The following is a 15683-nucleotide window of genomic DNA, read 5'->3' on the forward strand; positions in this document are numbered from 1 at the left end:
CCGCATCACGCCGCCGCCCGATCCAGACCAGCCACCACGGCAGCCGCCCGTGGCCTGAGGCAGGGCCGACCGCCGCCGCCGTCGAAGCCAACGCCATAGCTTCTAGATCGGCCGCACCTCCACGCATGTTGGGGCCCCGCCACCCCTGAGACGCGGGAGGGAGAAAGAGCCCCCGCCACCGCCGTCGGCCTCCGGGCGCAAGCCGGCGGCGGGAGGAGGGGAGGAAGATGGGCTAGACCACGGCGGCGGATAGGGTTGGGAAGCCACCCGAGTCGCCCGAGCAGGGAACGACGCGAGGGTATCTGTAGTTGAATATATGCAGCATTAGTAGTAGTACTATATACTAAGTTACTGATAATCCAAGCTGGTAGAAACAAGAACTATTTCTCGTGATCATATGCTTGACACTTCCCAAGTGGCAGCGTGAGACAACTGACTAGCATGTGTGATTGGTTTGGGTACAGCAAGAACTCGCAGGTTGGCTAGGATTTACCATGTCCAACTTATCGATACAGGCCAGGCCCAACCAACATGTGTGCTACTTGTAACACAGGTATACAACCAAGATATTGCAGATGCAGTGACTACCAAATGAATCCTTGATGTCAACAATGATCGATGTCAACTAACAACTGATCAAGTAAAAAACTAACAAGCGATCGAGTTTCGGATGAAACGATTAAATGATCAAGGAGTGTTCAAACAGTTGGTGGTGATAAACAAGGTTGGTTTCTTTTTGTAAGGTTGAGTTTGGCCGAAATGTAGAGTTGGTGTAGGGAATCAACCTGATGAGGCAACTAGATGAGTTTCTGGTCAGTTGTTGGAAACTTGGGATAAAGAAGACACTGGGGATACATGCAACAGATGGGTGATCAAATTAGGCTAATGAGTATACTAGTACTAGCTGTGCATGGTTGGGCATCTAACTTTGACATCGTGGCATGACGACAAGGGTTATGGAACCAAAGTAAAAGAAAATAATCAAGCATTATGCAGACAGTTCCCCTGATTCTCTCTCCCTGTCTATCTATATCTATGAACTAGTTGCTTTTAGATATAACGGCCCTTGAAGCAGAAGATAAAAAAAAACATCACGGCATGTCACTAGGTTAAATTTTGTTAGAATATATCCAGGTTGCATGTGGCCTTGGGAACAATTCAGGCAGCAGTAGTTGTCATGACAATTATCAGGGGTCAGAAGCAAAACGGCAAAACATCATTTTGAACAGTGACGACCTAGCTAGAGGAAGGTTGGGGCTTCTGATGCGCCATGCATGCCGACCTAGCTAGGAGAAAGCACTACATGTGACGCTGCAGTGCATGCACTTTGCTTTGCCCGTTAATTACTAATCTGAGTATTGGTGGCTGCCTGGCTGGGCACTTGACATATCCATGTGACGGATTGAATATACTGTGGTAATTTTATGAACTGCCACCGGATCATAACAATCTGGCATTTTCAATGCGGAAGGTCCGCAAAATAACTATCCGGGCACTTTTAGCCATTCAATATGGATTATCAAATCGGCCAGCCATGCCGGACCGGATGTCTGAAATTCGACAGCCTAGCCCCAAATAAAGGGGCAGATCTGAGGCCAACTCCAGCGCGCGACCCTATCCTGTCCATCCTCATCCATTTGGGGTAAAATGAACAAACGAGACGGCCCAGCCGCGGGCGCAAACGGACTTTTGTCCGCTTTGTGTCCACTTTCGACTCATCCCGGCCCAAAGTTGCGTCAGTTTTGGGGTGAAACGGACAGCGCGCGGACGGGCGGGATGCGCGCGCTTGTCCTTCCCTGGCCCGCTTGTCGGTGGGAGAAACCAACCCCCCCCCACGCCCATTTGGCGCCATTTCCCCCAAACCCTCCCACGTCCCTCCCGCCGCCACCTCTCTCCCCCGTCCATGGCCGACGCCCCGCCGAGTTCCGGCGGCTTGGCCGTCGACCCGACCGCAAAGGTGAAGAAGAAGGCGCCAAGGAAGCCGCGGTCAGAGTGCACGCCGGAGGAGATCGCCAACTTGGACGCGGAATCGGCGAAGAGGAGGGAACGGAGAGCGGCCGTCAAGATCAATGCCGCCGCGGCCAAGTTCGCCGCCCGGCGCGAGGAGCTGGAGGCCGCGTGGAGCAAGGCCGCTGCCGACGAGAAGGAGGACCTCGTCAACAAAGCGCACGCCATCCTCATGCTTGGCATGGGCCGTCCGGCGGGGTTCCATGCAGCGGCCGTCGGCCCGGCGAGCACGGGCTCGTCGGTCGCCCGGCCTATGCATTGTCAGTCGCCGACGTCGCGCGCCGCGTCCATGTCGCCCGGCTTTCCTCCGCCCAGGCACGACGGCCAGATCCGTTTCTCGGCGTCGCCGGACGTGGGCTTGTTCCGCCGTCCACACCACGCCTCGCGGCCGTCATCGACCTCAATGTCACGCCTGGGTCCAGCTGCGGCGGGCGGCCGTCCGTCGAGATGCAAAGAAAGCAGGCGCGTGCACCGTTCACGGGCACCATGCCGGCCCCCCGCGTGTTGTTTGACGGAATGCCAACCTCAACGCCGACGGTGGACGACCCCTTCTACAACCAGTACATGGAGGACGTGATCTTACAGGGTGGGCATGGCCGTGCCTACGACCCCGAGGAGACCCAAAGTCAGGATGGCCGCGCGCAGTACGTGCCTGATGAGGAGGCCGACGACCGTGCTGACTACGACCATGGTGATTCGTGGCATGAAGACGACGACATCTATGTCGAAAGTGAAGATGAAGATGAAGCCAATGATGTTGATATTAGTGGCGCTCCATTGTTCATAGACGAGCTCACCCAAAGAGCGGAAGCACAAAAGAAGCGGAAGAGCATTCGCACCGGTTCATATACACAAGATGAGGACAAGTTGATTTGTCAATGTTGGATGGAGATTAGCCAAGATCCAAAGACCGGCGCGCAACAAAAGGGCATTGTTTTTTGGACGAGAGTCCACAAAATATTCCATGAAAGGAAGATGTTTGAGCCCTACCAAATTACAAGCAACCATGGCATCGGTTCGATTCAAAAAAGATGGTTGTTCATCCAACAAGAGTACAACAAGTATTGTGCCGCATTTGAGAGCGTTGAAGCACGACCCGTGAGTGGTCTCGGCGTTGGGGACATGGTATGCTCTTCTCTTTCTAGCCCTTTCCTTGCTACGGCCATGATACTTCGGCCGTGTATATGTTTGCATGTTCACTTGTTGTTGATCATGTGGTGTAGGCATTTCAACCTTTGGAGGCATTCAAGGCCCGGCACAATGACAAGCCATTCACTCTTACGCATTGTTGGACGCTCATCAACAATTGCTCTAAGTTCAAGGATCAATACCGTGAACTTCAAAGGAAGAGAGGCAAGAAAACGGCCAAGTTCGCCGGAGGTGGGGATGGCGAGGCGTTGAAGAGGCCGAGGGGCAAGACCAACTCTAAGGTGGACGACATACGTGACGCCTCAACCATGGCCTTGCATGAGACTTTGCATGACATGATGTCACATAAGGATGTGAGGGACGAGAAGAAGCGGCAAAGCAAGGACGAGCAAATGAAGCAATACCTAGACCTCCAAAGAAGCTTGAGATGGAGGAGGCGGCCAAGAAGAGGAAGATAGACATGGAGGAGGCGGCCCGGCAAAGGCAGCTCGACATGGAAGAGGCCTCCCGGCAAAGGCAGCTCGACATCGAGGCCGACAACGTCAAGGCCAGGCAGAGGCAGCTCGACATCGAGGCCGACAACGTCAAGGCCAGGCAGAGGCAGCTCGACATCGAGGCCACCAATGCCGCCACCAAAGCGAAGGAGGTGGCCCTTGCGATCATGAGCGTGGACTTGTCGAAGATGAGCGACAAGACGAGGGCCTGGTTCGAGGCCAAGCAGAATGAGATGCTCGACGCCGAAGGCCTGAACTAGGTCGTCCGATCGGCGTGGCCGTTCTTTTTGGAGGCTGACATGGGTGCCGCCCGCCCGCTGGGCCGCTGGCAGTGTGCCAGCGAAAAAACATTCACTTTGGAGGCCGGCTGTGTTGCCGGCCGCTGGTTGTGTTGCCGACGAGGACAACTATTTATTTTGGAGGCTGGCTGTGTTGTCGGCGATGGTCGTGTAGGCCGCTGGCTTTGTTGCCGGCGTGATGAATTGGGGTCGTGAACCGGGGCTTGGCATTTGAAACGTCCCTTTTTTTAAAATAGACGAGAACAGGATGGGGCAAAAGGATGCGTCCGTGTGGTGGGCGCACGGCCACCGCATCCCAAGACAGGCCCGGACACGACCCCAAACCCCTACCCAAAGGGACAAAAACAGGACAAAACGGACGTCCGTTTGAGGTCGCGCGGTGGAGTTGGCCTGAGGGAGTCTGGACATTCACCAAGGCTCACCGGCTTCCCGCCCACTTGCATTCACGTCGCCGCCCGAAAAGCCTACTCCTCCGCGTCGGGTTTGCCGAGTTCGAGAGCATACTAAATAGCAGCTAGCGGATCCCCTTCGTTTTGACATTGGACTTCCCGGTCAAATTGGGTGTAAGATTCATAAGGATATCTATTTTACAAAGATCCAATACCCCACCGAAAAACTAAAGGGGTGTTTGATTTCAGGGACTTTTTTGTGTTAGGACTAGAAAAAGTCCCTAGCAAATCAAACAGGGCGAAATTTTTTTGAAACTTTTTGCTAAAAGTCTTTAAAAGCACTTCCTTGAGAGTCTTTTTAAAAAGTCCCAGAGACTAGAAAAAGTCATAGGACTAGAGAATCAAACACCACCTAAGAATATAAATCCAATAGCCCAAACAGGATGTCCAGATAAGAACATCCACGCCCATAACGATAAAGTATTCATCCCAAAAGTATGGTCCGCCTAGAAGACAACAAAATGCGGCGCAAGGTGGAGGAGGCAGCGGAGCATCAGCGCCACGGGGGAGGAATGTCATAACGCCTGGTACAGCTTCCTCAACTGGCGCGACGAGAATGGCACAGATCGGCTGTGCCGGTGGCCTTGGAGGCCATACCTACGAGGTCATCTTCCGCTACTTGGCCTAGTTTAGAATAGTTTAAGTTTAGTTTAAATTTAATTTATGTTCAAATATTTAAGTTCCATGTGTTTGCATGTAATATGACGTATTTTCTTAAATTTCGTCTACATTCGTGTTCAAACAATTAATGGACACGGTTGGATGGCCTCTGCAGGCTGTAGCGGCTGTCTGTCGAGAGGTCTAAACGTATCCACAAACATTTGATAAGGTTCGTTAGTCATCGACGTCGTCGATGATGCCCTAAGTACTCCCGAAAAACAAACACATTTCAAATTTATGCTTGTATATATTCAATCGCTCCAGACTTTCCGTACAATTTTGAGCAGGATAGCTCCTCAGAAAGATATGCGCAAGTACTTCAGCTTCTTTTGCCTTCTTCTACACGATACTTCCAAGTTCAAGATTCCTGGCCTACCACATTTTGTCAATGCAAGGTGAAACCCTACCCATTTTGTCAATGCATGGGTATAGGTTACTAATTTACTTGATCTAAAACGCTAGGTATTATATAGGTGTCAAGTGCATGCGATCTCTTGATTGGAAGAAGGGATCCCAAGATCTTTGCTCCTTTGACCAGAGTAGAGGCGACTTAAACTATTGTCGAATGACGAATGTAACATGGTGCAACAACTAGGGGTAGCAGCTAGTTCGGTGTGTACAGTAATCCCAAACACAGGAGCAGTTGTTTAAGTGTGTGAGTCCAAGCGAAGACGACAATCGCATGGAGACCACCGCTCTTGATATGACAAGTGCGCGTCGGCATCCATGCATGCATGGGCACGCACCGTGTTCTTCCTTTGTCGTGGGCAAGGATCAACACTTGATCATGCATATGTAATCCCTACTGATGATGCTAGTTATTGTCCATGTGCATTTGATCAACCTAAGCCTCGAAAGCAGGCATGCAGCTGGCTCGGTGAGTTGTTTAATCACTCATCTTTGACAAAGGATTAGCTAGCTACTCACCTGGTTTCACATTGGCCGCTTTTGTTTTCTAGCAGGGTATAGCTCTGCACGCGCACATCTCGTAATTAAGTCCAAAAGTTTTCCCCAAAAAGTGCACAGCAGGTCAATTAGTCTCCAAGGAAAGCATATATGGTCAAAAAGGAAGAAGCACCAACTATCAACGGCGTCAATCGATCACCTAGCTACTCTATCGTAGGAAGGAGTTTGCATGGGTGCTGCGTACTGTGTGTATGCCTGGTCTATGGAAGCGCGTGCATGGCAATGGGTACGTGCAGTGCATCTGTGCAAGGCCAGGTGAATAGGTGATGAAGTGACGCATCGCATCACACAGATCCGTAGACAGCGCAAAGTTGGCCAACAGTGAAACCCATCGTTCGACGAGAGAGGGGTGTCCGTGTCGGCATGTCGAGGCCTGACGGGACGGACGTCCGTGCATACGAGTGCACTTCAACAGCATAAAGAAGACGGCGAATCGATGGACATGGACTAAATGCATGCAAAGTTGCCGGCCCTGTACATGACCCATGCAGCATGCGTGCATGGCACACGGCGTCGGCGACCAGGTCCGTCGTGAAGGGAAGGGATAAGATGGAGCGATGGAAACCTCTCCTTCCTTCCACCTGCGAGCCGCACGTGTTTTACTTATCATATCATGCTAGTCTCCTTCGTCATCCTTTGTGGCGCATCCCAAGAAAGGTACGACCACCGAGGCACGCACGGAGGAGGTCGATCGAGGACAGGGTACGTGGTGACCGGTGAGGCGACGTCACTAGACTCTGGTTCGCCGTGCCATGTCCGAACTATGGAGAACGTCATGTCCTGATAACACTGCTGCCACACATGCACGCACGTTCACCACTAAGCATGAGCGCTGGTGCTGATGGGATTCATATCGCCACGTCGTAAAACTGAACGGAAATGCTAGTATCTAGTTTATGCATATGATGCAACACAATTATCATATAGAGTAGCTAAGCTAGTTAGTACCCAGCATGTGCCGTGCGGGGTCATGGATCGATCGCTAATAAAGCGCGCGGGGACAAAGGAACATGGCGTTTGCGCAATGTGTGGTCGATGGACATGTACTGCTTTGTGTTGCGCCGGAAACGGGCATGGATGAGTCCCAATCCATGCGCCAAACTTGACACCCACCTACACTCCCACATGCACGTCGCTCTTCGCCCACAAGCACTTCTTCCGTCCCGCCCTCTTCCTGCATGCGTCCTTTCTCTATCATCGTTTTTTTTCGTCGACTTTTCTCTATGATCAAAGCTAACTTAGCTATCCACTCCAGGCCTAGGAAATTAAAGTTTGCACTAGTAGTACAGCACGAAGTTACCGTATGCCATTTGCTTTTTCTTTTCTTTTTGGAGAGAGGTATGATGTTCGCATTAGCTCATGATGGCATCACTGGAACCCGCTCTCTAATCACCGCTGTCGTACACGATCGAGCACCGGAACGTAGGGTAGATTTCACATGCAATGACCGATGCTACTCCTAGGTTAATTTCTCTTCTTTGTGGCTAGCCAGTGACGCGGAGCAGTTCAGCGCTAGAGACTACTACCCTAGAGATCACTTCCTTTCACCGGCCTGCCCTCGCTCGCTTTCAATACAATGCCCGTGTCGAAACCTGCGTGTCTTTTCTCAGCACCGCATTGATTGATTGATTAGTCTGCTGCCGCAAGCCGGTCGATCCCTGGCAGCAGCTTTGATCATGTCAGCGTAGCATCGATCAGGGGCAGGGAGGGGCGCAGCAGGCCATAGTTATTCTCCTCCTCTCATCATTCACAGGTTGGTCGAACCGTGCAGATGGACAGGTCCTGCCGCTCTGCTGCACCTTGGGCCTTTGATCATTTCACACGCGCAATACTGTTTTCTTTCTGCAGCATGCACTTGCTCACGAGAAATGAAGCTTCATGTCCAGGTTGAAATCACTACTTACTGCTAGTACTAATAGCTGGCTTACCGATCCAGGCCAGCATAGTACTACTAGTGCGCCTTGTTTGCAGAGGTCGCGGCGTACGAGGATTTGCCAGAACCCAGAGAAGACCGATGCATGCTCGCGGGGTGAAGACACACTGACCAGTCCTGACTAGGTACCCCATGCAATGCAACGGAAAATCCTGTGTGCCTCCATGCGTGCCGGCGTCTCGTCACATCCATCACACGAGCGCTGCCTACGCGGCGATCATGTCAAGTACACGTACCTTCGTCCATACAGATACAGGGGCGAGGCGAGTATGGGAGTGGCCGGCTGTCGGCTGAGGTGCGTGTACGTGTATGCCCGACGCCATTGAGTCATTAGGCCAACTCCACCGCACGACCCTAAATCTATACTCATTTTGTCCGGATTTTGTTCATATAGGGTAGAAATAGAGAGAACAAACGCCGGACAGAGGCCGCACAAACTCGATGCGCGCAACGCTGCTACCCTAAATCTATACCCATTTTGTCCGGATTTTATCCGTATGGTGGGCCAGGTACAGAAAAGGAGAGAGTGACGGGTGGGGTCGAGGCGGACACAGACGGACGACGAGGACGCGAAGACGTCCGCTTTCTGTCCGCTTTGGCCCCAAACCGAGAGCAACTTTGGTCTGAAAATAGGGCAAAAACGGACACAGACCGGACGAAACGTCCGTATGCTCCCATGCGTTGGGTCGTTCGGTTTGTCCGTTTTACCCCAAACGGACACAAACGGACAATTTGGGATAGAAATGGGTCGTGCGGTGGAGTTGACCTTAGTCAGCCAGACACACGCAGACTCCATCGGCGTACGAGTGGACGGACTGCTAGGGCGCGGCGCATGTCCACTTCTCCAGTGCTGCTGGTGCCGCGCAGCGCCTATCCTATCCAAAAATCCTACTCTCTTCATTTCGGTTTACAAGTCTTGCGCGTATATCTAGATTGCTAATTTTATCAATCTAATATAATCTATACTCCCTCTGTAAACTAATATAAAAGCGTTTAGATCACTAAAATAGTAATCTAAACACTCTTATATTAGTTTACGGAGGGAGTATAACACAAAAGTTATACCTTTTGAAAATAAAATATTTGAAGTTCATATTGATATATAATTTTTATAATATATGACTTTGCATGGCGCATACTCTGTAAACTAAGAGAGAGATAGTACACTAGGATGCATGCATGCAGTGCGCCATGCAAAGGCTGGCTATAGTCTGTGCACACTCCGAGCCGTCTCGATCGATCCTACTCCATGCAGTACTGAGTCGCAGGCGTATTGCTAACGTACAGCACGTTATGAGGAGTAAAGGGTTTTCACAGTAGAGGAGCAGCGTGGGTATCGAATTACTCCGTTGATGGATAGATCGCCCGGCCGGCCGGCCGCTACATCGAATTACTCCGTGGGCTGGTTGACCTCGTCAATGGCCGATCGCAGAGCAGGAGCTAGCTCCATCGGTTTTAATGGCGATCGGTCCATCGATCGGGCGCATGCATGCGCCGCTAGCTGCAGCGCAGGACATGCGAAAGCCTAGATGTGGAGTAAAGACTATGCGCTGCACTGCACTGGGCTGGCTGCTCTACGGCCTTTTTGCTCGCTGCAGGGCATTTTGGTGACCGTGCTCCAATGGAGCATGAATTTTTTCACGACATCTTCTATTATATATTGGCATGATGACGGAAATTTAGTTTGCATGCATGGTAATTTTCCGACCAATAAATAAACTGAGACGAATTTGTCATGCTCAGCAACTCCACTTGCCATCCTCAACGAACATAATTTACCATAATGATGTTTAATTTGCCATACCTAAAAATCTGACGTTTGCTGGATATTAGGGTTCCTCAATTAAGCAGACTGGCCACTGGCGGGAACCAATCATGTGGTTTATAGGTGAGGCATTGGTCAGGTGGACCTAACATAACCATCTTCCACATGCACGTCCACCCACGTATTTGTAGTAGGTCTTGCCAATTGACCTGACTCTGTGTTGTGTCTCCCGGGCGGACCCGACATGGATCAATGGTCATGTCCGGGCAACCTGGCCGGCGTACGTAGATATGCAACGACAGTACTGTTTGCTATGCACAGCTCGCGGCCAAATTTCATCGTTCCAGAGCATGGGAACCAAACACACACCCTTCCATCATACACATCCAGATAAACCCATACCCATTGATCCACATCTAAATGCCAGGTGCTTCTTTCATGAGAAACTGGTGCAATGGGCCAATGGCAGCCTGTGCTTATTTCGGCCGATGGATCCATGCCCAGCCTGCAACCAACAAAGTATATTACGTTATATACATACGATACAAAGTATATTGCTGGATTTGGATTTGAAAAGGTTTCCCATAGTATAACTAAAATTTTGACACATAGTTGACATTTTCTTCATTAATTTATGATCAAACTTTCATTGTTATTTAGTCTAAAATGAAGAGGATCTGATTTACCTGGACGGAGAAACGACGCGATGAATGTGACCAGTGGGTGGGCGGCGCATTGACGGAAAGTAGCGGCACCACCGATGGGCCACGGAGACGCCCGGCACGTCCTTCCGACCGAGGTAACTCGCACGGTCGCCGCGCAGTCAATGCCATCAAATCATCGGGGAGAAGAATTAAATTCAATTTAGCTCCGTCCGTCCGTCGCAGCGTACTTGGGCTTGGGCGCGAGCGAGGTCCCCGATCGAGCTTTATATAACTCGGCCCAGCGCCATTAACTTCCTCACCCCCGCCCACACCCACGCTCCCTAGCTCTCTTCTCTGCCAAGCTAGCTCCGCGGCCGTGCGGCGAGGACGCGGTGGCCGGCCGGTGGTGCTAGCGGATGCCGAAGATGCTGCAGGCGGCCAGGTACCTGCTGGGCTCCCCGGGCGCCAGCGGGTTCGGCTCCAAGTCCACCGCCGAGGAGGTCACGGCGGCGTGCCCCGACCTCGGCTCGCTCACCGCCATCATCACCGGCGCGACGTCGGGGATCGGGGCGGAGACGGCGCGTGTGCTGGCCAAGCGGGGTGCCAGGGTGGTCATCCCGGCGCGGAGCGTCAAGGCGGCCGAGGACATGCGCGCGCGCATCCTAGCCGAGTGCCCGGGCGCCGACGTCCTCGTGCTGCACCTGGACCTCAGCTCGCTCGCCTCCGTCCGGGACTTCGCTCGCCGCTTCCTCTCCCTCGGCCTGCCCCTCCACCTCCTCATCAACAACGCCGGCAAGTTCTCGCACGGCCAGCTCGCGCTGTCCGAGGACGGCGTCGAGATGACCTTCGCCACCAACTATCTGGGCCATTTCCTGCTGACGAAGCTCCTGCTGGGGAGGATGGCGGAGACGGCTGCGGAGACGGGGGTGCAGGGGCGCATCGTGAACGTGTCGTCCAGCGTGCACGGCTGGTTCTCCGGCGACTGGGCCGACTACCTCCAGCTCGTCACCCGCCGCAAGATGTAAGCATCGCATCTTTCATCGATCCTTCACCTAACTCTGTCGACTGACAGTAAGCGCCATCCGCCATTAGTTAGTTTTATTATTATCCTCACCTGATCGATCGCCATTGTTTAGTCTGCCGCTAATCAAGCTTGGCATGTGCATGTGCACGTACGTGCGTCCAGACCCTACGACGCGACGCAGGCCTACGCGGTGTCCAAGCTCGCCAACGTGTTGCACACCAAGGAGCTCGCCGCCCGCCTCCAGGAGATGGGCGCGGACGTGACGGTGAACTGCGTGCACCCGGGCATCGTGAGGACGCGCCTCAACCGCGACCGAGAGGGCCTCATCACAGATCTCGTCTTCGTGCTGCTCTCCAAGCTGCTCAAGACCACCCCCCAGGTGATTAATCTGCTGCTCTCATCTGTGTTATCATATGCAGACTGCAATCGCTGCACTCTGTTCTGCGCCTTGCCCCGCCTGCCGGCGCCGCGCCGGAGGTGAAGGCTCTGCTTTCCGCAGTTAATGCGCCTCTCGCCCCTCCTTGCTGACGTACGTAGTGCCCTCTCTTCTCGCGCGCAGGCTGCGGCGACCACGTGCTACGCGGCGGTGCACCCGAGGCTGGCCGGCGTGTCAGGCCGCTACTTGGCCGACTGCAACGAGGCGCTGCCGTCGCCGGCTGCCGCAAGCCGCCGCGAGGCCGCGCGGCTCTGGCAGGCGTCGGAGGACATGATCAGCGGCTCCAGTAGTCAACAGGGAAGCACGAAGGAGAGGAACATCTGAGCATCCGACTAGTCTGTGTCCATCAACCGTGTAAACATATTCCTCCCTTGGTTTGTTCTGCTTCAAGCCAGGATGTAACATGCACATAATCATATTTTAGTACTAGTAAGCAGTAGCTAATCAGTGATCGTGTTTGTCACAGAGTGAAGGTCATCTGTAAGAAAGAGCTCGGACTGTGAGATCCATGTGTACTACTTTCCCTAGACTAGAGGGTCATTGACTTGGGTTGGTGACATGTAAGCATATACTCCTACATACTACATGTATACTGTATTTCACTACTAGTACTATTTGCAAGCCAAACTCCTGTATTATGTCAGTACACACATACAGGATGCTCGTAGCTTGGTCTGTTCATGCGAGAGAAGTGAGGCATGCCACAGTGTCTCACGCACGCACGCTGTGCAACATCTTCTATCTATCGTATCTCTATCTCAGTACGTGCTGGTACAATACAAGGTGGCGATGATACGTGCGTGCGTGCATGGGCCAACAGAACAGAAGCGCTGAATTGTTTGTCTCGTTCGATTGGACTCGTGGACGGGCGAATTCATATGCGGCCGATGCCTGTGGAAAGGCACGCGACGCATCATCTACGTCCGAATGATTGCGCCCGTGGCCGGCCGGCCGTTGTACGTCGCCGTGGGGGCGCTGCAAAAGGAAAGGAAGGGGTGTCCTTGGGAGCACAGCGTTGCAGTGCCCGAGCACCAGTGCTCTTTATATTTGACTTTTTTAAATTTGTATTTTTGAAGTTTCAAAAAAATGTGAAATTATTTCCCAGGATGCATATATACATTCTGAATACCCGTTGCAAGTTTCGGTACAAATCTCGTTTTGTTTTGGACTATAGAAAAAAAACAAATTTCTGACAATATATAGGAGAAAAAAGATGCCATTTCTGTCAGAAATTTCTCTTTTTTGTATTTCCCAAAATACAAAGTATTTCTTCTCTAGATTTCTACCAGTCCTTAGGAATATGTGTACGTATTCACATATTTGTTTTCAGATTTTTTTGAGCATCGAAAGTGTGTTTTTCAAAAAATTCAAATATCAAAAGCAGTGGAGCTCGGCCTCTGCAGCCACTTTTCGTGTCCTTGGCCGTTTTCCCTTGAACAGGGCTGGCTTGGAGGGTCCCTTCCTTTTTTCTGTGACATGAGATGGCTGCTTCCTGTCTCTCGATGATTGCCGATCAAGGAACGGTGACCGGGCAAGGTTTTCCGTTTCTTTCTGCTGATGCGACGGATCAGAACGTTCCACCGTAAATGGGTAACGCCGTTCTCTCTGGGACTGAAAGTAGGTGCTGTTCCTCTTCTATCGAAGTGGGGGCTCGTGTCACATTGATATCCCTTTTATTCGGGGATGCCATCATTAGTTGAGATGCTTGTGCTGTATGATCACAAGAAGGTTCACAACTCGTTTTGGAGTTGTTGATTGTTTTTCAGATAGCTACCCACTTATTCCAAGTGGTACAAGAAGGTTCAGAACTCAATTCGATAACATCACAAAGCATGAATAGTACAATATACTTTCACAGCATCACAAAGGTAAATAGTAGGGAACTAAAAATCATCTGTGTAAGTGGAGCTAAACTATAGTATTAAAAACATTATTTATCCATAGCAGGGACAAATTGGACCGCGGTTTAATTTTTCACTTCATTTTCTTAGACTAATATTGGATCTTCAATAGTGTAATCTATGTATGTTTAGGTTTACTATTTGTATTTAGTGTTTACTGTTTCAACGAGTTTCCATTATAACCAACAAAGAATTAAGTAATAATATCTTGAAACTTCATTCACAAAAGACTTTATAGAACTTCGTCAGAGGGATTAGTATAAATAATGTTAAATGCTAATCATGCCTTGCTGTAACATTATTGAAAAAATATGATCCATCATTCGCTATTGTAAACTAAACAATTCTAGCACCATCACACAAAATGGGAACAATATACTGGCAAACATAACCAGTTTACGAGAACTATAACAACAATCTGTCAAAACAGAGACTATATAAAGATGCAGAGAGGACTTATACTTCTGAAACTCCAACGATTCTGAAAACTTAGCACGAAACAGAGAACTCACACATGTTTTTTTGTTAAAATTTCGTGAATTTATCATCTTCTCTTGAATTGATATTTTTTTTAGTGACAAAAAAACTTCTGTTCCAGCACAAGACACACTAGCAATTTCAAACATGATAAAGGTAAGTCTTGGCACTTTATTTATGGTATGACGATTTTATACAAGGGATAATTATTCTTATTTGAGAAGCTTCCTTGAAAAGATTTACATTGTTTCCATGGACATGAAGCAAATGTTCAAGGTGCACTCCCAATTTATGTGGAGCTTCAGGGAAGTTTTGGGCAATAGCTGGTACCCAACCAACTTCCATGATTGGCACCAATTGTTGGCTAATTGCTCCGGTTAGGTTCACAGAATGTTGTGGGTGAATTTTGGAACCTTGGTTTGGAACCTGTGATGCGATAGGAATAAACTAGTCACAAAACATATTTTCTCATCTAGGGATACTGATGTGATTTACAAACTATGTGGATTCTTGCAGGTTTGGAAGTCTCTCTCCAAGCGGCGGGATAAGATGGCCATTGATGAGTTGACGAGGAAGCAGAAGGAAGTGGCAATCCGACTGCTTATGATCATTTACCCTCCTTGAGGCATTGCTTTCTTTCTTTCGGGGGCTTGTTTGCTGTTGCTCCCAGCTCGTATAGTAATGAATTTGTTGTTTATTTTCTTTTTGTGTACCCTTATTGTTGTTCTTGTGGACCTCCGTTTCGGTTGGATGCATGTTGGACGTATTCGGTCATGGCTTTATTTTATAAAGCGGGGTGAGAAGCCTTTTTTGGTGCTAAACATGTGTGATTTATTTGAGTATAACAAGCACTTGCATGTTATATTAGCTAGGATTTGTCATGTGAACTTATTGATGTAGGCAGAACCAACATGTGTGCAACTTGACAACTTGTAACACGGGTATACAACCAAGATTTTCTAGATGAAGTGACTACTAAATGATCCTTGAGAACAAAGGTCGATGTCAATTAACAAGTGAACAAGTTTTCCTAAAAAAGTCCAGTTACCAATCAAGCAGTGGTCAAACCGTTGGTGGTGAGAACACAAAGGTGATTTATTTTTGTAAGGTTGAGTGTGACCGAAATTTAGAGTTGGGATAGGGAATCAACCTGATGAGACAATTAGATGAGTTTCTTGTCCGTTGTTGGAATAAAGAACTCACCGGATACATGCAACATATGAGGGATCGAATTAAGGAAATGAATACTAGTAGTTGTTGTGCATGGTTGGGAATCTTAGTTTGACATACTGACATGAATACAAGGGCTATAGAACCAAAGTAAAATTTACATAATCGAGCATTATGCAGACAGTTTCCCTGATTCTCTCACCCGGTCTATCGGTATCTTTGTACACAAAACACCAAGGGCTTTTAGATATATCAAGCGTTGAAACTGCGGATAGTGTTATATTCATGTAGGGCTTGTTTGATTCAAAG

General features: G+C 49.9%; 1 protein-coding gene across 1 annotated transcript; it reads left to right on the forward strand.

The window, feature by feature from the left end:
• Window positions 1–10670: 10670 nt before the first annotated feature.
• LOC123108433 (short-chain dehydrogenase TIC 32 B, chloroplastic) lies at window positions 10671–12453 on the forward strand. The gene is made up of 3 exons (XM_044530223.1): window positions 10671–11387; window positions 11553–11769; window positions 11950–12453. Exons 1-3 carry the CDS (start codon window positions 10783–10785, stop codon window positions 12148–12150), a joined length of 1023 nt encoding a protein of 340 aa, XP_044386158.1. The 5' UTR covers window positions 10671–10782; the 3' UTR covers window positions 12151–12453.
• Window positions 12454–15683: the final 3230 nt, after the last annotated feature.

The sequence above is a fragment of the Triticum aestivum genome, chromosome 5A, assembly GCF_018294505.1.
Source record: "Triticum aestivum cultivar Chinese Spring chromosome 5A, IWGSC CS RefSeq v2.1, whole genome shotgun sequence".
Taxonomy (NCBI): Eukaryota; Viridiplantae; Streptophyta; class Magnoliopsida; order Poales; family Poaceae; genus Triticum; species Triticum aestivum.

Bases quoted from the DNA above. Each gene is read 5' to 3' on its own strand.
- LOC123108433 (XM_044530223.1), top strand. From the start codon at position 10,783: ATGCCGAAGATGCTGCAGGCGGCCAGGTACCTGCTGGGCTCCCCGGGC. The intron at 11,388-11,552 runs GTAAGCATCGCA...ACGTGCGTCCAG, and splicing joins CTCGTCACCCGCCGCAAGAT to ACCCTACGACGCGACGCAGG. The intron at 11,770-11,949 runs GTGATTAATCTG...TCTCGCGCGCAG, and splicing joins TGCTCAAGACCACCCCCCAG to GCTGCGGCGACCACGTGCTA.